We start from the raw sequence: 25,401 nt of genomic DNA on the forward strand, positions 1-25,401 counted from the left end.
TTTTTTTAAATTTTTTATAAACATACGAGAAAAACAGACCACCGTCATGAGTTTGGTCCGGTATCAATTTTTACGTAACGTGGATCCCACCTTTTGTCAATCATGGCGGCCTGCAGCCGAGGAATGGGAGGTGAAGGGTAGAAGAGAAGGGCAGGCATGTGAAAATATGATCTGCTGGTATTATGACATACCATGCAATGCGTTATATAGTATCAAAGGGTGTTAACTGTTCCGCAGGCTTCAGAGCTGAAATCTCCCATCATCCCCTGCTTGTTTATTGTCCGTGCATACTATTTTACTATTTCCAGTAACAGAATTGTGATTGCTGCTCTGGAGTAAAATACATTTTGTTACTTGACTAGCTTAAGTTCTACCCTTTGCTTATCCATCAAATTCTAAAAGCAGTTGACCCGAAATTCCAGAAATCTTTTTGGCACATTGTGCAAAATAATGATCAAATGACCGTGTTTTGGAACCGCCCTCAAAAAATAACAAAACACTAAGCAGCTTCAAGATAACCTGCCTGCACAGGGGTATGTACACTTTCGCAACCTTTAATAGCTCTGAACCATCGTAAAAAAAAAAAATGTTGTTTTGGAAAGAGTAAAACATTTTTAATTTTTTTTTTTTTTTTTACACACAGACCTGTGAATGAACATCGGCAAAAGAAAGACGGCAGCCTGGAGGCAGAATGATGTTTGCTTTACTGTATATTCATAGGAAAATAAACCCCCACGTAGAAACAGAATAATTTCCATTAACATAAATAATTTTCTCATTTACATATTTAATACTGTGCATCAAAGTTGAGGGGGAGAAAAAAAAAAAAAACAGCATTACGTGTCAAAGCAAGTAAAACAAAAACATAAGAAGCGACGCCCGACACTTCCTGAAAATAATGGAGGCTTGTCCGCCACAACCGACATTTTGTACTGATCCAAAAAATGAAGCAACTTTTAAAAAAAATTTTGTACACAGCTTCTGTGCAGACAAATGTATCTCCATGGTTACAGACTACAAGGTTGGTTTGTAGTCTGTTTCCACATCGACCCTTTTTTATTTTTAAACTGTCACACATTTAGATAAATTTGCCAAAAGTGAAGGACAGATGGAAGGGAGTATGTCTGCAGGAACTGACAATGCACAGAGTCTGTGACCACAGGAACACATGGGTGTGCATAGGGGCTGCATACACAAAATTCTATAGATTTTTATTCAAGGTTATTAGTAATGGAAGTTGCTTAATTTTTTATGCTTTGGGATATATAGAAAAAAAAAAAAAATGACTGGAAATTGCAGCTTACATTTTTAGGAACACTTCTCCCCGAGGCTTCACCTGTTAGCAATTTAGCTGACAGTCGAGGACCTCCTGAGCCTCATACGCATCTATAAATCATTTATTTCGGCTCAGGAGACCAGCCCAGGAATCATGGTCACTACACGCATCAGGAAATGCAGACATGTGAAACCGGACTTAAAGGGGTCGTCCATTACATTTACATAGCTTAAAAATAGGACTATGGTGGTGCTTTAAAAAAACAAAACAAAAAAAACACCTAACATTTACTACTGGTGCCCACCACTGCAGCTGCTTATGCCTTCCTCTTCCAGCAGGAGTGGGTTGCGAGGTGACCACTGCAGCCAACTGACTGACTGCAGTGGTCACCTGACATTATCCGTAAGTACATGGCTAATATATATATATATATATATATATATATATATATATATATATATATATATATATACATACATACATACATACATACACACACACATCACCATGGACCCATTTTTATACTAAAAGTACATAGTGTACAGCCCTATCTAAATATATATAAAAAAATTTATATATATATGTATATATATATATATATATATATATATATATATATATATATATATATATATATATATATATATATATATATATATATATATATATATAATTTTTTTTTTAATATATTTAGGCAGGGCTGTCCACTATGTACTATTAGTATAAAAATGGGTCCATGGTGATGTATAAATAAAAATAAAAAATAAAAAAATGATAGTAGCCATGTACTTACGGATAATATAGAATACATTTTTCTGGGAAAGCTGGGTTACAATCATTATAGATGGCAATTTCAGCTTCCACACAGCTCGTCACCACGCTGCTGACAGAATAGCAATATTACGCAGCCCTGCAGTTTAGGAGTCTGGAAAACAAAACACCATGTTGCCAGTGATCCAACTTTGCCTGAAAAATGACTTGGTATTTACTTATATATTTTTTTTGGGGGGGAAAGGGGAGAGATATGGGAAAAAAGCAAAAAGTGACATCTTTATTGTAAAAAAAACAGCCACCATAAATATTCCTGGCTTATGAATGTCTAGCTACATGCTAAATAGGATAGGAAAAAAAAAAACATCTGCAAGAACATGCAGGCAGAAGTGACTAGTCCTTGTGTGCACATGTCGGGGGTGAAATCAATTTAGATTTTTCTATAAAAAAAAAAAAAAAAAAGTATATACCTATATATCTATAGAGAACTTTCTTCCTATGAGCTTATAGGCCAGAATACTGTAGGTGAAGCTGCCTATATAGCCATGCACGGACATTACTAATGAAATCCCTGTATGTCAGATTAGCAGGCTGTGCAGATGTAAAAAAACAAACTGAATTTAAAAGGAAATATCCACGCTCAATATCTGTTTGTGAAAACGTATCTAAAATGAAGCAACTTTTGCAAACATTCTGAGTTCTAAACATTCCAATGGTGTCTCCATGGTGACAGACTACAAACAATCCCTGTGTAGTCTGATACTGTAGTCATGTGATACTCCTCTCTGCGATCCCAAAAGAATTAGGGAGAGGAATGAAAGAAAGTGACAGCAGAATCAGACTACACAGGGATCCGTTTGTTGTCTGTTACCGTAGAAACACAAGTCTGCATAGGAGCTGTGTAAACAAAAAACAGAGCTATTTTACAGTTGACAGTTGCACCATTTTTCATTCTAGATACAGTTAAATATAAAAAATAAAATGTAATCTTAAGTTTGAAGGATGGAGGATAACTACCCGACCACTGGAACCTCCACTGATCCTAAGAACAGGGTCTCTCAGTCGTGGTCCACCATGTGCACTGCCGCTCCATTCACGCTTATGGGAGCGATGAAGACCAGCAGAGAGCAACCCTAAGCTATCCTTGGCAGTCCCATTAAGAATGGAGTGGCTCTTCAAAGCCCCAGTTCTCGGAGTTGGTGAATCCCAGCGATCAGGAAGTTTTGCCCCTATCCTATATTTAGGGGGTAAAGAAGCATTCTCAAGATTGGAAATTAAGTGGCCAGATTGAAAATGGCGCCACTCTGGTCCATAGGCCGCAGCTGGTATTGCCACTCTGCACCAGTAAAGTGAATACCAGACCATAGTCAAGAGTGCCGCTGCTTCAAAAAAATACATTTCGTACAGCCCCTTTAAAAAAAAATTAAAAAAAACTAAAAAAAAAAAAATATTTTTATTTTTCCCTATACACGTAGGCAGTGGAATGACGACTTCAGGGGGCGTCTTTAAAACAATTCAGTGGCTTTCTTTGCCGGATAGAAATGATAACGATGTGCAAAGAGGGATCTTCTCCGGTTACTTATCGGAACTCTTCCGCGGTCTACGGAAACTGCCCATGTTCTCGTTCAGTGCGTAAATTCTACGGGAAAATTCCTCAAACTCTCCCAGGACTTGATCGTCGCACTCCACGGCCACGGCGCGGTCCACAGGAATACTGTTAAACGCTCCTAATTGATCCCCCGAGGTGAAGTCCGAGGCTTCGGTGCCCAGAATCTCCTCGGCTTGTTCCACGGCGCAGTGCAGGTCGCCGCTGAGGGAGGGGAGCGCGGCGCAGGAAACGGCGTCACTGCCAAACTCCATGCTTTCGTTCTGCGAAAAAGTTCCGTTGAGGGCGCAGGAGGAGTCTGAGAAATGCGCGGCCTGGCTGTGCTCCTGGCTATCTGTGGTTGCTACACTGTCGCCATTAAGGCTCTCGCAAAAATCCTTGCGAGTGTTTCCCGAGGACGTGCCGATGCTGGCGTCCAGCGAGTAGGCGAGCTGCCCCTGGTCTGCCGGCGTGGCTGGGACCAGTATTGCGATGGGCTCCGCCACTGCCGCCTTGTAGCTCGGTGGAGGGGTTCTGTATTGCGTTTTTTCATTCTCGGAGCTGGCGCGCTTTCGAGGTCCCTTTTCCGGTGTTGGAGTCCGACTAGAGAACCCGAAGTCGTGGCTTCCAAATGTGGAGCTGGCCGGCCTCTTTGGAACTGGGATTGCACTGGAAGTGTGATGTCTGTCACTGGTGGAGACACAAAACAAAGATTAATGACTGAGCGAGGGAGAAAGGCGAAGACCTTCATCAGACTCCATAACCTATAAGATCTCTGCTTGCTGTCAGAACCAACAAGCGTTTGCTATAAAACTGTATCTAGGCCAGAAAGCAAATGTCTTATCTCACAGAGGATTTACAGGACGTTCTAGAGAAAATATTACATCCAAGCAGAATAGCGAGTGCAGCTCTGGAGTATAATACAGGATGTAACTCAGGATCAGTAATGTAATGTATGTACACAGTGACTGCACCAGCAGAATAGTGAGTGCAGCTCTGGGGTATAATACAGGATGTAACTCAGGATCAGTAATGTAATGTATGTACACAGTGACTGCACCAGCAGAATAGTGACTGCAGCTCTGGAGTATAATACAGGATGTAACTCAGGATCAGTAATGTAATGTATGTACACAGTGACTGCACCAGCAGAATAGTGAGTGCAGCTCTGGGGTATAATACAGGATGTAACTCAGGATCAGTAATGTAATGTATGTACACAGTGACTGCACCAGCAGAATAGTGAGTGCAGCTCTGGGGTATAATACAGGATGTAACTCAGGATCAGTAATGTAATGTATGTACACAGTGACTGCACCAGCAGATTAGTGAGTGCAGCTCTGGGGTGTAATACAGGATGTAACTCAGGATCAGTAATGTAATGTATGTACACAGTGACTGCACCAGGAGAATAGTGAGTGCAGCTCTGGGGTATAATACAGGATGTAACTCAGGATCAGTAATGTAATGTATGTACACAGTGACTGCACCAGGAGAATAGTGAGTGCAGCTCTGGGGTATAATACAGGATGTAACTCAGGATCAGTAATGTAATGTATGTACACAGTGACTGCACCAGCAGAATAGTGAGTGCAGCGCTGGAGTATAATACAGGATGTAACTCAGGATCAGTAATGTAATGTATGTACACAGTGACTGCACCAGCAGATTAGTGAGTGCAGCTCTGGGGTATAATACAGGATGTAACTCAGGATCAGTAATGTAATGTATATACACAGTGACTGCACCAGCAGAGTAGTGAGTGCAGCTCTGGGGTATAATACAGGATGTAACTCAGGATCAGTAATGTAATGTATGTACACAGTGACTGCACCAGCAGAATAGTGAGTGCAGCTCTGGGGTATAATACAGGATGTAACTCAGGATCAGTAATGTATGTACACAGTACCTGCACCAGCAGAATAGTGAGTGCGGCTCCAAAGTATAAAACAGAATATTCCTTAGTATAAAGAAAAAACTAAGGATCCCAACCTGTGGCCTTCCAGCTGTTGAAAAACAAAAACCCAGAGACTTGGGAACTAACACGTTGCAGCGCCCCCGTGTCTAAGCATAGGTTTATAAGCCCCTGCTCTCTGTGATGAAGCCCCCACATCTGTAATAATACAGAATATTCCCACCATTATCCCCTGTGTTAATCACATTAATATCTTCTCAGTGTCATTACGACTTTCTTGGTGTTGCCGGCCTCCGGATACAGAGGAGCTGCCTCATCGCCCTATCAGGCTTTTGACAAATGCTCCTTGCAGCGGATTACTCTACATCTGCTCCGGGAGCAAAATCTCTATGGTTTGGACATGGTCCAAACACGGCAGTGTCGGGGCACGGCATGAGAAATCTTCTATGCCAGGAGCCGCTTTCATCCTTTATTGTTTCAGTCGGCCCCTGACCTCACAGAGGTGAGAGCTAGAAACGGCCCATGTTGAACTTGGGCTTCGGCCACATGAAATGTCTACAGTCTAACGAGTTAATCGCCACAAAAAGACTGCAGTCCGTCCATGCCTTCATGACGACGGCGGAAAACGACATCCTGAGTAGGCGGCTAGCTGAGGGCAGCTGGTAAACTCATGGTATCCGGAGTCACCGTCATCGAGGTTTTCCAGCTGTTTGACCACTTTGATGCCGAGAAGAATGGCGACCGTGGCATCTACAGGGTTTATACAGCCGAGATCAGAGTTATCTCCACTCTTGGTTGTCGCGCCCATCATCAAAATTTCACAATCTACTCCTGTTATCATAAACACTAAAGCCCTTTAACATCATTAAACCATCATATATCATCGGCCGCTGTAAAAGAGCCTTAGTCATGGACCACTTCCAACAAGGTCAACACAAGGTTTTGTTTGGAGGCAGAAAACTGGGGCGGACGGCCGGGGGAACAGAGCGCGGGGCGGACGGCCGGTGGACAGAGCGCGGGGGGCGGACGGCCGGTGGACGGAGCGCGGGGGGCGGACGGCCGGTGGACGGAGCGTGGGGGGCGGACGGCCGGTGGACAGAGTGCGGACGGCCGGTGGATGGAGCGCGGGGGGCGGACGGCCGGTGGACAGAGCGCGGGGGGCGGACGGCCGGTGGACAGAGCGCGGGGGGCGGACGGCCGGTGGACAGAGCGCGGGGGGCGGACGGCCGGTGGACAGAGCGCGGACGGCCGGTGGACGGAGCGCGGACGGCCGGTGGACAGAGCGCGGGGGGCGGACGGCCGGTGGACGGAGCGCGGGGGGCGGACGGCCGGTGGACGGAGCGCGGACGGCCGGTGGACAGAGCGCGGGGGGCGGACGGCCGGTGGACAGAGCGCGGGGCGGACGGCCGGTGGACAGAGCGCGGGGCGGACGGCCGGTGGACAGAGCGCGGGGTCGGGTTCATGAAAAGGGGTTACAATATTAGAAATGAAAGTCGCTGGGTGATAGTCACTAGATTTAAATCAACGCACCGTCACCAAGGGGTTAAGGGGGTACATGCAGCAGACCTGTCCACCCGAACACTGTACTGACCTATAGTCCCTCTGGTTATTGCCCCCTGACCATACAACTTACCATCTGACCATGAGGCCATGCTCCAGAAACGTCTTCAGGTTAGGGAGAGTCTGCCGTAAATCGGGAGTCCCCAGAGAATGCTGATATCTTAACTGGAAAAGATGGAGACCACGTTACGTCACAGCTAAATTATAAGAAAAGATACAATTATATTCTACCCTAGATTACAGATATACATACTATAGGGACGGCCCATGCTCTGTTGCCCTGGGAGGACCAACCAATGTTGGCAACTAGTGAAGGAGTATGGGTGGGATATCCTATCACCTTAGGATCAGCCCTTGAGATTGAAGAGGGTCTCAGTGCTGATTTAGCATCAACTGTCCCCTTCACTGCGACCGACCCCATACAATCGGAGCTGCCGGTCTCTGAATGGCGGGTGGATAGCACCAATCTTAGGATCGTCAAAGTCCAAGTGGTCAGACCTCCGGCAATCAAAGTGATCCTAGCCATATTTCCACTTAAAGGTGGATCCATTGATCCCTTTATCAGCCACGGAGTGGCCGACCTTAGAGATCGCTGCTACCTTTAAATAGTGTAAGAACGTCTTTTGTTGCTGTTGGGGGCAGTCATCTCATACCATCGTTATACGTTCCTGAGGTGCTGGCAATGGTTGATGGCATTCATATGGAACTGATAAAATGTTCTGAGCGATGAAACATTTATAGCCGGCACTAAAAGGCAGATTAGGAAATTATATGCAGGATATTTATAATGTAAGGGTGGAGCATCGACCTATGAAAGATGCATGACGTCTGGGACCATAAATCATAACATGGTCTGACCATCGCTGCCGCCAGGAATGCTAATGAGCCGAATGGTGTAAATGAGGACAATAAAAGATACATAAAATATTCTGCAAAGCCGTAATCTGATCATTCCCCCCAGGAGCTCACAATCTACTCTCAATATCGAGACCAAACAATGAAGATAGTGACTCTGGTGGGAGTAGAACCCAGGACCCGGCGCTGCAAGGCAACCAATGAGCAACCACTTCTCTTACAGGCGGCCTCTGCAGGAGATATGTGGTATTACATGGCATGTAATATAAAGGATGCCCTATTACGCACATGGACGGGGGTGTGGGGGGGAAGGTGTCCTCCTTGTGTGACCTGTATCCCAAAAATGCCAATAGTTTCCCAGTTTCAATTAAAACTGGTCATGTACGTTCACAATGACACTGCAGGGGCAGAATGCAGGCACAATTCTTCTTCCTCCAGTCGTCAGGATAATTAGGCAATTGACTGATGGACGAGGCCATGGCTGCTTCCACTACTAGACCAGTTATTGGGGAACTCAGAGCGTATGGTATATACATCTCCGATTCCAACGCATGGAATATAATATATATATTTACATCCCAGTACAGTCACTGCCAACACCACAATACTAAAAAAAAAAAAAAATTAATAATACTCGCTGCCACCACCAATCCAGGCAGATTGGACACCTGGGTGCGGTTTACAGAGCAAAAGGAAAGGAGCGATTACATTTTATATATTTAATCCAGAAAGGCAGGCAGTGTTTATAATAAATATACAAAGATGATACAAAATGGGAACAACACAATACAGTATATACAATTACATAAAATAAAAGGGATAACAAAAAAAATTTACTAAACCTGATGTCACAGAAATAGCTCCGAAGCTACTCAGATTGGGAAAATGGAACACACTCACAGAGAACTTATGTCTTCCAGAATAAACAGAGACTCAAACTTTCATTTTTATTAGCTCAATGGTACGCCCACATACCCCACCATGATGAGCTCATATGGAAGCTGAGTGTGGGATGTGCTAGGTTGTTCAGAATTCCATTAGATCCCCAACTTACAGGATATCTCCGCCCATGGAGGTCCCAGGCAATAGTCATGATTCTTATCGCGATTTTATCTGTTTTATCTGTCTATAGGGATGAAACAGGGCATGGATAACACCATCCATTGGACCATTATTAAGTTGGAGGAGTTCAGCTGGCCGTGACGAGAATCAATGAGTCATGTTTATCCCTTCACTACGACGCCAAAAATATATCTCCCATAAATATCAGAACGATGCAAAACCCCAATATTCATCACTGTCCAATGGCTCCAAAAGGTCGAAGAAGATTCCGTGATCTATGGAGATGGAAGCGTTAGCTTTCCTTCTCTTCCCCATTTATAATTAGTTTTTTCTTCCCAGCTATAATTCATCCCATATATTATACTTTAATGAAGGTTGAAGTGTTTGTTCTTTCTCTTCCCATATGTTTAATGTGAAGGGGACTTGTCCTCTCTCTGGAGAGGTCTGTATGGATTTTCTATATGACCGCGATCTAGACCTTTTCAGCATAACTTGTCTCCACCTGATCAGGGGGATAGGGAACGCGTTTTTAGGAATCGTCATTGGCAGTGTTCGCAGGACTCTCCTTGTTGGGCAGATTTTTGCAGGATATTCGCTCGCTCTCTATTGCCCCCCTGGCTACCTCCTCACAGGGCCTGTTTTCGTCCAGTCCCTCCTTCACCTGTACCTGGTTATGCCATACTCCCTACTTTGCCATCATCTTCATTTTATCACATCTCAGAATATGCGATGTTACAAAAAGTGAGCAATACGTTGTCAGCACCCGGCGCAGCCTGTGCCGCGCATCCTCCTTTCAGCAGGAGGCCAGAAAGCTGAATTACTGCAAAGTGCTGCAAAGCAGGTTCTCTCACTGGTCTGTAAAGCGTTTTTCCTTTATCGCATTCTCTCCCTCCATTTCTATATAAATAGAAGATATTGCAAATTGTAAAATAACGTAAAAATTTTGGCGTAAGATAAATATTTCCAGGTGATAATGTAAACTGCATAAATCACCCCGATTATAGGCCGCGTCCGCAAGATAAGATTACCGGGAGTAGATGTAACACAATCCTCCGTAGATTTTATATGGTGCATTAGGGCGGGGGGGGGGGGGGTAATTGAGGTTACGGGGGGGTTTGGCCAAAGGCTCCTTGTTTATTAGACATATTGAGGCCGACAAGTAAAATTCTGCCAGGGCTTATGTGGAAAGCTCTCTTTATTACCGTCGTCTACAAATCGTCTCTTAGTGCTAATAAAATATCAAAATGAGCGTTAAGCTGTCGCTGGAAATATGGCGCTGTCAGATACCATCAAGGCCATGTCAGATACCATCAAGGCCATGTTTGATCAAAACCACCGGAACGAGACATCTCCTGTTCACAGCCAGACAAGCGCGTTGCAGTGGGGTGACCCATTGTAACAGACATGCAACTTCAGCTCCGCTCATGCACTACACAGACAAAGAAGATGGGTGACTACTTAAAGGGGAAAGCATCACTTAGAGCACATTAGGAAGATCTGTGGAGATCCAACCAAAGAAGACCGATCAGACATTGCCGAGCCACTTGAACATTTGCCACCACAGGAGAAACGTTGTAATACAAAGTGGCCGTTCAGATGATACATGGGACCATTTGAGCAGCCAACCCCCCCGTCCGAGCAGCCAACCCCCCCCGTCCGAGCAGCCAACCCCCCCCGTCCGAGCAGCCAACCCCCCCCCGTCCGAGCAGCCAACTCCCTCCACTTATTACATGAATTCTGAACACACCGGTGACTGAAGTGCCGCAGTGCAGGGAAAAACTAAACAGGACTTTGAAATGGAGACCACTTTATACTCAGAATTGGTGGGACCCCCAAGTGACTACTGCAATATGCAATCATTTACCAAAATAGGAATACCCCTTTAAGCACATAAAGAGATGAATATGCATATTAATAGGGCTGTAATTTTCTGAGAAGCGGCTGCTCTGCCTCCAGGACTCCCATCTATCGGAACAGGAGTCCGGTGAGCAGAAGTATCTGGCCAGTGGTGGACACAAATGTTTACGGCCATTTTTGTACATGTGAAATATATGGCCTTAGCCAAACTTGAGTTATGATTTTTTTTATTCATTTTATTTTGCTGTAATACTTTGCGCACCAAACTATTATTTTCATCTGTGAGAAGCAGACGATGGACTTTACAGCTCACTGACTCTCCCATGGATGGCTCGGCTGCAGTCTATATTCTATGCTTCATTTTTCTTTGGGGAGAGATAGAAAAAAGTAAAAATGTTCCTCGTCTCCGGCCAAGATATCCTGATCTTTACTACATCAGCCCCGGCCCATAAAATCCAGACGCCAAAAGCCGGAATTTATGTTCCTGAAAACGGTCCGCCCAACGAGCTTTATAAAGTGGAGCAAAGACCGGGGGATACAGGGACAACTGCAGACAACCATAAGCTCATAGTATAAGGTGCACCTATAGAGCACAGATCTCTTACAATCTATGGCTATGAAGGATGTGAACCCCCAGCCAAAAATGTAAACTTTCCTGAGCAAACCATCGATGTCGGCCATGTTCGTTCTTACACTACTAGTTTCTCGGTCACCTGGCCACCAAGATTTCCTCCCTTTTTTGATTCTGTTCTCCCAGGCAGCCAATCAATCATACCCGCCCATCCCAAACTATCTTGTTCCTTTCTTTTTTTACGCTTGTGTAGACAAACCGGTGTCTTTACAAGCATTTACAAACTAGAAAGTTTCAAAGTTGATATCAAATATAGGAGGAAGTAGCTAACTTCTACTGAGGTCATCAGTGTTTACGCCTCCTTCCATTCTCCTACTGGGGTTTTCAAGTTCTTACTCCCTAGTTTTAAATTTTTTCCCCCCATTTATTCCGTATAGGAAAGAAGTAGCTAACTTCTCTGCATACTCGGGTTTTAATCATCCCTGTATTCCTTATATTGAGGAAGTCCCTGACTTATAGCACCGCTTCACATTACTGTGCTCCTCCATGCATTCCTTCTATGATTAAGGTAGCTAACTTCCTAAGTTTTTCGCTTGCTCTTATTTTAAGGAGGAAGAGTTTCTGCTCTTCTCTCTATTCATTGTTTGGAGGAAGTAGCCAACTCTTCCAAAACAAGTTTTAAGGTTTTGTTGCTTGCTCGAGTATATGAAACCCGTAGGAAACTTCCTTTAGTACTAAAGTAGCTGACTTTTACTAGAGATTTGGGTCTTTTCTCCACCCTCTACTCCTCACATGGACCAAGTAGGGATACTCACTTTATACTTGAGTTTCGCTCCTTCCTTTTTAGAGGAAAAAACAAAGGCTAAATTCTAATAGGGTTTCAAGTTTTTACTCCTTCCCGAGTATCTAGCGAGAAGTAGCCTACTTCTCCTACTTGACAATTTACTCCTAGTTCTACTGATTTATATAGGCAGATAACATTTTTTTTGGCTACTCAAGTTTGATGCTCTTGCGCTTCGCGCTTTTTCTTTTCTTTTTATAAGTAGCTAACTTCACTTCTTCCCTGAATAAGTAGACAAGTTCTACAAGTTTTTAATCTTCCTTTTCCATATATTAAAAGGACTTCTTTTAAGTGAGATTTTACTTCCTTTATTTGGAGAAATGAGTCAACTTCGTTTGCCACGTAAATTTCAAGATTCTGCTCCTTGCTCTATTCATTATATGAAGGAAGTAGCTACCTTCCCCTCCTAATCAGATTTGGAACAATTGCTCCTCTATCTATTGCTTATCCAATTCTTCCTACTACTTAAGTTTACAGTTATTACTCCTCCCTGTAATCTCTATATGCAGGTGGTAGCCAAACTCTGCTACTATTCCAGTGTCATGTTTTCGATGCCTTATTTATAGGCAGGAAGTAGCTAACTTCTCCGACAATTTTTGCTGCTTCTCTGGATTTAAGTAAAGAAGACAAAATCTTTGACGTTATAACCAGACTGGCAGCTGGCCACCAAACAACTCTGCTCGATCGCTCACGTACAAATATGCAGATATGGTCCATAAAGCTATAACCGTGCGCTTGCCCTAATTTAAAAGCGCATCAGGAGCTAAAATTAGCTGTACGGCTCCGGTAAACTGAGGTCAGGAAACAATTATGTCCTTGGATCCTCCATCTCCAGATTCCACCTTCACGGGTTCATGGAAAGGCGCCTCCTGGACGTCTGCGGCATCCGCTTTACAGGTGCGGAGATCCCATTACCACTTCAATGAACGCTGACTGTCGGGGAGAAATGTCTGAAACCAAACATTTTTCCTTCCATTTTCCACCTCTAATTGTAAAGTATTGGATCATGTCAAGACAGAAAACTGTCCAAGGCAAATACACGGGGCCGTGAACGCTGCTCAGCAAAATCTCTCACAGGAGGTTTATTAAAAAGAAAGTTGTCATTACAGATGCCGATACATTCTGGATGAAGAGAAGTGAAAATAGTTTATATGCTACAGTTACATTTGACTCTGGCCTTAAAAGTTGGCCTAAATCCTACTTCCTCGAGCCCGGACGTCGTACCAAAGGATGTCATCTGGAAAGACGAATTGTATCTCCTAATACTTTGCAGAAAATACTTGGACTCAGGAGCTGTTCGCGACATGCATGAAAGAAGTGGATCGGGAGGTAGACTTAAAAGGTGGCAAACTAACTTTGCCATTAGATCAGCACATACCAGCGATTGCAAGTTAAACCTTTTTGCTTGACAATTTTCGCATTTTACGTCCATTTTGCCCTTCAGATGTGACCTATAGACCTGAATTGGGTTTTAGTGAAACGCTTTCAAACTCAAGTCAGCCTACCTACCTATGTCTCTGCATAAGTTGCATATGTCGTATGCGGTCATTTTTTACAATGTTCATCCTTTAGTTCAGATGTTTCAGCATCCCTTGATGCCTGTCTCATCCGTTTCTCCTAAAGACGACGTTCCCGTTGATCAGATATTTCTGCCTGTCTCATCCGATTCTCCTGAAGACGACGTTCCCATTGTTCAGATATTTCAGCTTCCCTTGATTCAGCCTGTCTTATCCGATTCTCCTGAAGACGACCTTCCCAGCGTTAAGATGGTTCCGCATCTCTTGATTCAGCCTGCCATCAGATTCTCCTGAAGACGACGTTCCAGTTATTCAGATGTTTCACCTTCCCTTAATTCAGCCTGTCTCATCCGATTCTGCTGGAGATGATGTTCCCAGCATTCAGATGATTCCGAATACCTTGATTCAGCCAGTCTCATCCGATTCTACTGAAGACGACCTTCCTGGCGTTCAGATGATTCTGCATCTCTTGATTCAGCCAGTCTCGCCCGATTCTCCTGAAGACGACCTTCCTGGTGTTCAGAGGATTCCTACATCTCTTGATTCAGCCAGTCTCGTCCGAATCTACTGAAGACGACCTTCCCGGCGTTCAGATGATTCCGCATCTCTTGATTCAGACCATCTCATCCGATCCTCCTGAAGATGACGTTCCTGGTGTTCTGATGTTTCCGTATCTCTTGAGTCAGCCTGCCTCATGAGATTCTGCTGGAGACCACATTCCCGATGTTCAGATGTGTCCGCTTCCTATGATTCAGCCTGTCTCATCGATATCCTTACAAGCCGGGACTTGCTTCGTTCACTTATCTCAGCTGTCTGAGACAGTTTTGCTTTCTTAACTTGTGGTTTTACTTGCCCAATAGATGGTCGCTTTTTGGGTGCATTTTAAAAATCAGTCCTTAGTATTATGACCCTTAGTAATAAGCTCACAATGTTCAGAGATCTAATAGATGAATATATGTATAAATAAAAATATATATAGCAAAATGTGCGACTGTCTCACATTCACACTGTTCTACTTGTCCATAGCAAACAGAGCTCAGCTTTAACTTTACCTCCGCAGCTTCAATGCTGAAAGCTGGACTTTGGTTGCTAAGGGCAACTAGAACTATCTTATTGTGAAGAAATTGTCATAAATTAAGCTGCAGTTACTTCAGCAATAGCCGTTGCCATTATTACAGACTTTAGAGCAACTTATTAGGCTGCCCCACCATAGCGACTATATGGTTGCTGCCAGCTCGAGTCACGGCGCTGTCACTTTAATTCTTTGACCCCCAGTGGGGGGGAATATGGTTTTGCAATCAACATACAATTTTTGAGATCCAAATCTGATAAATTAGTTATATCAGCAGTCACCAATAGGGGGAGATCAAGAGCTCTTAGTATGCTCATTCCACAATGAATAACTCACAATGCAGCTAGCGCCCTCTAGTGGTGGCTGAATGTGCTCAATCTTATAACTATTTTCTATGCGGCAGATTTGGGGCTCTATCAGAAAAATGCAACCTTAACTACTAAAAAAAAATGTAATAAAACAAAACAAAATATTGTGGGTCATTTTAACATGTGTCTTTATGTGATTAACGGGTAAAGCATAGTGATGAGCGAATATACTCGTTACTCGAGATTTCCCGAACACGATCGGGGGTCCTCCGAGTATTTTTTAGTGCTCGGAGATTTAGTTTTTCTTGCCGCAGCTGAATGATTTACATCTGTTAGCCAGCATAAGTACATGTGGGGGTTGCCTGGTTGCTAGGGAATCCCCACATGTAATCAAGCTGGCTAAGAGATGTAAATCATTCAGCTGCGGCAACAAAAACTAAATTTCCGAGCACTAAAAAATACTCCGAGGACCCCCGAGCGTGTTCGGGAAATCTCGAGTAACGAGTATATTCACTCATCACTAGTAAAGCACTAAATTTTAGGCACAGAGACAAACCTGAGCAATGTTCTTGTTGAGAAGGTAGACGCCATAGTCAAACTGAAGCTTTTCGCCTCCTTTTGGATACAAAGGAAATCTGCAAGAAAAATTGTTAAAAAGTAGTTATATTCTTGTACATAAGGAGCAGTATTATAGTAGTTATATTCTTGTACATAGGAGGCAGTATTCTAGTAGTTATATTCTTGTACATAGGGGCAGCATTATAGTAGTTATATTCTTGTACATAGGGGCAGTATTATAGTAGTTATATTCCTGTACATAGGAGCAGTATTATAGTAGTTATATTCTTGTACATAGGAGCAGTATTATAGTAGTTATATTCTTGTACATAGGAGCAGTATTATAGTAGTTATATTCTTGTACATAGGGAGCAGTATTATAGCAGTTATATTCTTGTACATAGGAGCAGTATTATAGTAGTTATATTCTTGTACATAGGAGCAGTATTATAGTAGTTATATTCTTGTACATAGGAGCAGTATTATAGTAGTTATATTCTTGTACATAGGAGCAGTATTATAGTAGTTATATTCTTGTACATAGGAGCAGTATTATAGTAGTTATATTCTTGTACATAGGGGGCAGTATTATTGTAGTTATATTCTTGTACATAGGAGCAGTATTATAGTAGTTATATTCTTGTACATAGGAGCAGTATTATAGTAGTTATATTCTTGTACATAGGGGGCAGTATTATAGTAGTTATATTCTAGTATATAGGGGCAGTATTATAGTAGTTATATTCTTGTATATAGGGGCAGTATTATAGTAGTTATATTCTTGTACATAGGAGCAGTATTATAGTAGTTATAGTCTTGTATACAGGGTAGATCTACAGTGGATCTCCTGTTCCCTGTCGGTGCAGAGGTTTCCGTGTTGATTTTTGATGGAGTCTATATAAAGGCCGTTATGAGGTAGAGACTAGTCCTATGGTGAAGATCTCCATGTTTTCCGCCTCCACCGGTCCTTCCAATCCACTTGGCTGGAAACCAAACAATTGCTTTCTGTTTTTCAGAAACTGCTGGAGTAAAATGTTTTGGAGGGTGGAACTTGTGGCCTAAATCCCCGAATTTTCCACTAATCAGTAAAATTTTCATCAATTTTTTTTTTTTTTTTTTAAAGAAAAACAAATTCCAGATAAAACCCACAGTAAATACATATAAATGTTACCAGCCGCAAAACGATTGGAAATCATTTAGATGTTAGATGCTTTATGTCGGGAGTTAAGCCAGGAGAGGAGCTGCAGCCAGGTCACGAGGTATTAAGTGGATAAGGGATATTTTTGCAATTTACCATATTTCTTGGACTATAGAAGTGCGACCGCTTGTATGGCAATACTCATTGGTCATGAGAGAATTGTGGGTAGGAATGTGGCCGGCATGGTGGGGGCGGAGGACCATGCACAAGGCAGCCGGAATGGTGGGGGGTGGAGGACCACGCACACAGGAGCCGGCATGGTGGGGGCGGAGGACCAAACACACAGCATGGTGGGGGCGGAGGACCATGCACACGGCATGTTGGGGGGCGGAGGACCATGCACACGGCAGCCGGCATGGTGGGGGTGGAGGACCATGCACACAGCAGCCGGCATGGTGGGGGCGGAGGACCACGCACACGGCAGCTGGCATGGTGGGGGCGGAGGACCATGCACACGGCATGTTGGGGGGCGGAGGACCATGCACACGGCAGCCGGCATGGTGGGGGCGGAGGACCATGCACACAGCAGCCGGCATGGTGGAGGCGGAGGACCACGCACACGGCAGCTGGCATGGTGGGGGCGGAGGACCATGCACACGGCATGTTGGGGGGCGGAGGACCATGCACACAGCAGCCGGCATGGTGGGGGCGGAGGACCACGCACACGGCAGCCGGCATTGTGGGGGCGGAGGACCACGCACACGGCAGCTGGCATGGTGGGGGCGGAGGACCACGCACACAGCAGCCGGCATGGTGGGGGCGGAGGACCACACACACGGCAGCCGGCATGGTGGGGGCGGAGGACCATGCACACAGCAGCCGGCATGGTGGGGGAAAAGGACCACGCACACGGCAGCTGGCATGGTGGGGGCGGAGGACCACGCACACGGCAGAGTATTTTTCATTTTATAATTTCGGCAATGTTCATTTTTCTCACGCTCGCTGACATCTGGGGTGCACATTACTGAATATAAATTACTTTTTTCTCTGAGCTTACACATAGCAATAATTGACACACGAGTAAACATTTTTTTTTTTTGTGAAACCCCCATAACTAGAGATTTATAAGGTTCCAGCCTATTTGCTCTCAGATGGAGACTTTCCTCCGCTGTTCTCATACCTGCAGCTGCTCGTTTCACAGCGGACATCACTCAGCCCCGACATATTAAAGCCATTATCCAATCACTGAGGCGAAGGCAATTTTCATACTTTGGCAAAAAACACTTAAACTTTCACAAAAAAAAAAAAAGTTTTAAACATTTTTTTGGGGGTGGGTGAGGGGGGCGATATCCAGCTCTTTAGTTCCAAAGTACAAAGGTGATGGATTAAATGGTCACAAAAATGCCAACAACATTATAATATCTGTAAAACCTGAGTGGATTTCCACATTACACTGAAGATTAAAGTGAAGTCAAATATGCTCCAAGTGTTACCATTGGCACTAAGAAAGCCCCCAAAGCCCCGACTGCCCCCAACACCTGCAGCACCAATAGCCGCATGTGACCTTATCGGCCAAATCTGACATTACACGTCTGACTCACTCTCTCTCCTTCTCTGTAAGTTTGTCGTTGATGTTGTCTTTGATGGCAGATCGGGAGCCCTTGTGGAGGATAGGATACCGCAGCGGGACTTGGAGGAAGAAGGAAATCATAGACACCAGATGAGCCGTGTAGCCCAACGCCACCGCCACACTGCCGTCATCCTTAGCTGCAAAAGAAATCATGTACAGCTTGTACTTATCCTGTATTATACCCCAGAGCTGCACTCACTATTCTGCTGGTGCAGTCACTGTGTACATACATTACTGATCCTGAGCTACACCGTGTATTATACCCCAGAGCTGCACTCACTATTCTGCTGGTGCAGTCACTGTGTACATACATTACTGATCCTGAGCTACACCGTGTATTATACCCCAGAGCTGCACTCACTATTCTGCTGGTGCAGTCACTGTGTACATACATTACTGATCCTGAGCTACACCGTGTATTATACCCCAGAGCTGCACTCACTATTCTGCTGGTGCAGTCACTGTGTACATACATTACTGATCCTGAGCTACACCGTGTATTATACCCCAGAGCTGCACTCACTATTCTGCTGGTGCAGTCACTGTGTACATACATTACTGATCCTGAGCTACACCGTGTATTATACCCCAGAGCTGCACTCACTATTCTGCTGGTGCAGTCACTGTGTACATACATTACTGATCCTGAGTTACCTCCTGTATTATACTCCAGAGCTGCATTCACTATTCTGCTGGTGCAGTCACTGTGTACATACATTACATTACTGATCCTGAGTTACATCCTGTATTATACTCCAGAGCTGCACTCGCTATTCTGCTGGTGCAGTCACTGTGTACATACATTACATTACTGATCCTGAGTTACATCCTGTATTATAGCCCAGAGCTGCACTCACTATTCTGCTGGTGCAGTCACTGTGTACATACATTACATTACTGATCCTGAGTTACATCCTGTATTATACCCCAGAGCTGCACTCACTATTCTGCTGGTGCAGTCACTGTGTACATACATTACTGATCCTGAGTTACATCCTGTATTATACCCCAGAGCTGCACTTATTACTCTGCTGGTGCAGTCACTGTGTACATTACTGATCCGGAGTTACCTCCTGTATTATACCCCAGAGCTGCACTCACTATTCTGCTGGTACAGTCACTGTGTACATACATTACTGATCCTGAGTTACATCCTGTATTATACCCCAGAGCTGCACTCACTATTCTGCTGGTGCAGTCACTGTGTACATACATTACATTACTGATCCTGAGTTACATCCTGTATTATACCCCAGAGCTGCACTCACTATTCTGCTGGTGCAGTCACTGTGTACATACATTGCATTACTGATCCTGAGTTACATCTTGTATTATACCCCAGAGCTGCACTCACTACTCTGCTGGTGCAGTCACTGTGTACATACATTACTGATCCTGAGCTACACCGTGTATTATACCCCAGAGCTGCACTCACTATTCTGCTGGTGCAGTCACTGTGTACATACATTACATTACTGATCCTGAGTTATATCCTGTATTATAACCCAGAGCTGCACTCACTATTCTGCTGGTGCAGTCACTGTGTACATACATTACTGATCCTGAGTTACCTCCTGTATTATACTCCAGAGCTGCACTCACTATTCTGCTGGTGCAGTCACTGTGTACATACATTACATTACTGATCCTGAGTTATATCCTGTATTATAACCCAGAGCTGCACTCACTATTCTGCTGGTGCAGTCACTGTGTACATACATTACTGATCCTGAGTTACCTCCTGTATTATACCCCAGAGCTGCACTCACTATTCTGCTGGTACAGTCACTGTGTACATACATTACTGATCCTGAGTTACATCCTGTATTATACCCCAGAGCTGCACTCACTATTCTGCTGGTGCAGTCACTGTGTACATACATTACATTACTGATCCTGAGTTACATCCTGTATTATACCCCAGAGCTGCACTCACTACTCTGCTGGTGCAGTCACTGTGTACATACATTACATTACTGATCCTGAGTTACATCCTGTATTATACCCCAGAGCTGCACTCACTATTCTGCTGGTGCAGTCACTGTGTACATACATTACATTACTGATCCTGAGTTACCTCCTGTATTATACCCCAGAGCTGCACTCACTATTCTGCTGGTACAGTCACTGTGTACATACATTACTGATCCTGAGTTACATCCTGTATTATACTCCAGAGCTGCACTCGCTATTCTGCTGGTGCAGTCACTTTGTACATACATTACATTACTGATCCTGAGTTACATCCTGTATTATACCCCAGAGCTGCACTCACTGTTCTGCTGGTGCAGTCACTGTGTACATACATTACTGATCCTGAGCTACACCGTGTATTATACCCCAGAGCTGCACTCACTATTCTGCTGGTGCAGTCACTGTGTACATACATTACTGATCCTGAGCTACACCGTGTATTATACCCCAGAGCTGCACTCACTATTCTGCTGGTGCAGTCACTGTGTACATTACTGATGCCAAGTGACATCCGGTATAATACTCCAAAAAAGATGTAATTGTAATTACCTTGAAAATCCTCAGAATTTGGTAATTTGACACCACATATGAAGTAATCCTTTTGGTCAAGCTGCTGAGATAAGAAAGTGAGAGGAGTCAATTGTGTTGAATGTAAACAAAATCCTCATTTATGGGCTAGAGGAGAAAAGCAGCAAACATCTTTCTGGGGCAGCGGCATCATGTAATTCAATTTAAACTGTAATACTCCAATTTTCCTGTTGGGGAGCTGTGGGGATAAGAGTAATTCCTGTTGACTGGAGATGACAGCGGACGCTGGGGTCTGAGCAGCAGGAAACATTTTGAATAAAGCTTATTTTCAGCTGACCCCAACAAAAAAAGTGTTGAAAGTCTACACCACAATGTAAGTGGAATTCACAATGCAAAGATTGAGTCGCCGCCTTCCCTTTTTATCTGGTTTCAGGTGTGATTTTTATATTGCCCACACATGTCACTTGCCACAGGTGAGTGTGAACGAGCATCACATGCTTGAAACAAAGTTGTTTACTCACAGTTTTGGAAAGGTGCCAACAATTTTTTGTCCTGCTCATTTTTAAAGGTTTTGTATGAAATTATTTCCAATTTCCCTTTTTTACTGTTTTTGTGTTGTTCCAATACACACAAAAGAAATAAACGCGTGTATAAGAAAACACTTGTAATTGCAATAATTTTCTGGGAAAAGAACTTTTTTTTCTGGCGCAATTTCCAGGGTGTCAACACTTTCAGCCATGACTGTATGTAGTCGCTGAATACGAGGTGTAGACAGCGTCCTGCTCTGGTTACTCACCGCGTCTATTGGGTAAATGTAGGAAAGCTCGGAGATGAGCTGTCGGCAGCGGATGGTCAGCTGGGCGTTTGTCTTAAGAAATGACTCCCTGAAAGAAAGGGAAAACAGAAAAAAAAAACACACAGAAAACTAGGTTTAGTGTCGGGATTTGCACTTCCGGTAGCCGATCACTGCAAAGTTTTAAGGGGCCAATGATTGGGTTTACTGGAGTCAAGATTTTAGGGCCTTGGAAGGACAATCACTTGCCTGGAGGGGGATATTTTTACCCCTCTCCCTATTTTTGACCAGTGTTTCCAATTTTTTTTTTTTTTTAAAAGCTGCAAAAATGAAATATTTTCTCCATTGAATAACCAAATAAATAATGCTGCCTAACTGTGCCCCTAAAATAGCACTGCTATATATTACCCACAGCACAGCCAGGCAAGGATACTCAAAGCCTTAACATAATACGATATACAGTACGCGATGGCTGCAAACCCCGCCGGTCGCGCCAGAGACGCCTGCAAACCCGGCCAGGAGCGCCAGAGACACCTGCAAACCCTGCCGGGCGCAAGAGACGCCTGCAAAACCCACCGGGAGCGCCAGAGACGCCTGCAAAACCCCGCCGGGCGCGCCAGAGACGCCTGCAAAACCCTGCCGGGATCGCCAGAGACGCCTGCAAACCCCGCCGGGCGCGCCAGAAACGCCTGCAAACCCCGCCGGGCGCAAGAGAGATGGCCACAAATCCCGCTGGGTGCAAGAGAGATGGACGCACACCCCGCCGGGCGCAAGAGAGACGGCCGCACACCCCGCCGGGCGCAAGAGAGACGGCCGCACACCCCGCCGGGCGCAAGAGAGACAAGTGCAAACCCCGCCGGGTGCAAGGAGACAACTGCACAGCCCCTTCTTCCGGTCGCTCACAGACCCATAAACGTGGCCATCCTCCACCCCCCATGCTGGCTTCCCTGCAGTCACCTTTTCGCCGTGCACTCTTTCCTCAGCTCGTTCAGGGACTCGCTTTTCTTCTGCAGCTTCTCACGTTGAGAGGTGAATTTATTACCTGCGAGACAAACACAGAGACTCGGTTACACGGTGCCGGAGTCCTGGCCCCGGCTGTCTGCAGAGACGCAGTTTATGGTTTACAAGATTTTTTTTTTTTTTTTCCCCCCCTTCGTGAAACTTCTTGAGCCGCTCTGCAGAAAGTGTCAGATGTCTGTTCTCTCCACAAACGCGTGGAAAAATGCGCTGAACTATCACGTTATGGGAACAGTTACAAGCCACGGGAAAATGAAAGCAACGCAAACACAAGAGCAGCGCTCAGATCTATGTACTGGGGTCCAGCACCGCGGGAGAGGGGAAAACAGGGGAGGCAGAGGGGTTAATATTAACCACTGCTCTGCTGGAGAGATACCCCACGTATATAGAAAGGAATATACAATAAAAAAACATGTACTTCACAGGATTCCTGGGGTTAATGTAACAATGAAAACTTCGGTTACTTTAAAAAAAAACTTTGTATTTGTATTTTGATTTTTCGCTATTTGCAAGATCACAGTTTGCTTCCAATTAATGAAAAAAAAAGGTGTAATTTGCATCCATAGATAAGTCAGGCTTACAAGAGAAAATCTGATAGACGCAGTCTGAATCGGTCTACGGTCGGGCGCATGTAAAACCTTCCCTTCACTGACAAGAAGCAGAGATCTTGTAAACAATAAGGAATTGAACTCGGAGTCTCCACCTTTGAACTTGGCATTCATAGCACTAGAACACGCAGATAAATGTGGCCTTATTTTTTTACGGCTGCTATAATAAGCCCCCGGATAAGAGAAATCTCCGATTGTTATAACATTAATGATTGCGGCACGATTCTTTTTCCGAGCCCCAAATAGTGCGGTATTATGGGGTTCAACAATTGTGGAATTATGTGATTACAGTATTATAAGAGGGAGCAGAAGAGACCGGGCGTAACTATATAAACAGTCGGAGTGTTTATGTAATCCGATCACTTGGCGCCGTCATTTATATGGAAAGCGGCTGATGAAATGCGAAAAAAATCCCCCCCCAAAAAAAAATGCTTAACGGATAATTGTAAGCGATGGTCCGAGAGAAGCAAATAAATATACGCAGGGCTCAGGGAAATACCGCACAAGTAGCGTCACACATACCGCCACAACGTGTGAGTGTGCTATATATGACCCGGGTCTGTGCATACACACAGCATTGGGCAGGTTCCCCTTTCCATGGCTCCAGGTACACCTGTGAAGACCACCCAATCGCTCTGCTAGCCCCCCGCTCAGTGCAGTCACAGCCTCGGCGTTTTTAGAAAGTTATGGTTAAAGCCCATTCTCCAGCCAAACTGGTAACCAATGACGGCCATATTGGCACTTATGGGTCTAAAGCCTTTGTCACCCGGTCACACAGCAGCTTTCAGCTCGGATCTAAAGGCTGCAGAAGAAGATTGGGTTCATGGCTGCCAGAGACCCCCGTGGAGAAGACGGACACGGGCTATACCCATGTCCGGCTTTTTACCTGCCTACGTACCAATAAGAGGACACTATTAGACCCAGCAAAGAAGAGTGGGGTCCCACACACTGTCATGGTCTTATAGAGGTGTCTTATGCATTAAAAAAGAACTAAAAAAAATAATTATATAATATAAATACATAAACTCAAAAAAAGTTACAAATATATAAAATAAACAGTAACAAAAATTAAAAAAAAATTAAAAGAAAAATAAATGAACATTTATCAACCTAAAAAAAAAACACAGAGAAATAAGAAAAAATAAATAAAAATATACTAAACTAAGGAAAACAACTCTTAACAGAATACAAATAAAGTAAAGCTTGCAAAAATAAATTTTAAAAATATATTCTTAAAATGAAGGATAAAAAAAGATATACAAAACAAACAAGAAAAAAAAATGTTGGTTAAAAAAAAAAAAAGTGTGACATTGTCCAAGCCAACAAGTAATCGGAGATGATATCTTATTGATTAATAAGGAGGGCAGCTCCCAGTTTTAGGGGCACAGAATAGACCCAGATTCTGAATATTAGTGGTGATCTGTACGCCGCCGATCTAATCAGAAGAAGTGTGTGAAGATTAAGAGGTAATTGCCTGATCCGAAAAAAGTACCAACAATGTTAACTATTAGAGGACTGAGGTGCAGCAAGAGATGGGGTAAACGGATCAGGGACAGTACAGAAAAATTAGACCCAAGATAACAGAAATACGCCGGACACTTATTAACAGTTCTATAGATATTCCAAACTTTCACCTCTTTCTTAATAAATTAATGTCCGGTGAATCCAGTATTTTAAGTTCTACCTACGATTCATAAAAACCTTATTAAACCCCTGTTAGACCCATAGTAGCTCCTACATGCTCTTTACTTTCGCCATTAATCAAGAAAATGCAAAGTTCCCTTATTAAGACCACTAATTCATTCCTACTGGACACCAAACGTTTTCTGAGAACCATCTCTAAACTTGGTGAGATTAACAGAGAGGCCATACTGGTCACCTGTGAACTCAATAGTCTTCATAGACCACCATAAAGGCATACAGGCTTTAGAAAATATATTTCACACATCTACCCTTGACGTCCCA

General features: G+C 44.0%; 1 protein-coding gene across 2 annotated transcripts in view; it reads right to left on the reverse strand.

Moving 5' to 3' along the window:
- Positions 1–2,283: 2,283 nt before the first annotated feature.
- Positions 2,284–25,401, reverse strand: part of UVRAG (UV radiation resistance associated) — a 47,261-nt gene continuing 24,143 nt past the window's right edge. Inside the window, exons 9-15 of one of the 2 annotated variants that reach the window (XM_077298735.1) lie at positions 22,769–22,853; positions 21,815–21,902; positions 21,040–21,100; positions 18,488–18,653; positions 15,747–15,825; positions 7,181–7,272; positions 2,284–4,322 (exon numbers count right to left, since the gene is read on the reverse strand). In XM_077298735.1, coding sequence (XP_077154850.1) covers positions 3,623–4,322; positions 7,181–7,272; positions 15,747–15,825; positions 18,488–18,653; positions 21,040–21,100; positions 21,815–21,902; positions 22,769–22,853 — 1,271 coding nt within the window. In that variant the 3' untranslated portion in view covers positions 2,284–3,622. Of the gene's footprint in view, positions 4,323–7,180; positions 7,273–15,746; positions 15,826–18,487; positions 18,654–21,039; positions 21,104–21,814; positions 21,903–22,768; positions 22,854–25,401 lie in introns of both variants that reach the window. The other variant, XM_077298734.1, reaches the window with a different exon arrangement.

This window comes from Ranitomeya variabilis, chromosome 3, assembly GCF_051348905.1.
Source record: "Ranitomeya variabilis isolate aRanVar5 chromosome 3, aRanVar5.hap1, whole genome shotgun sequence".
Lineage (NCBI taxonomy): Eukaryota > Metazoa > Chordata > Amphibia > Anura > Dendrobatidae > Ranitomeya > Ranitomeya variabilis.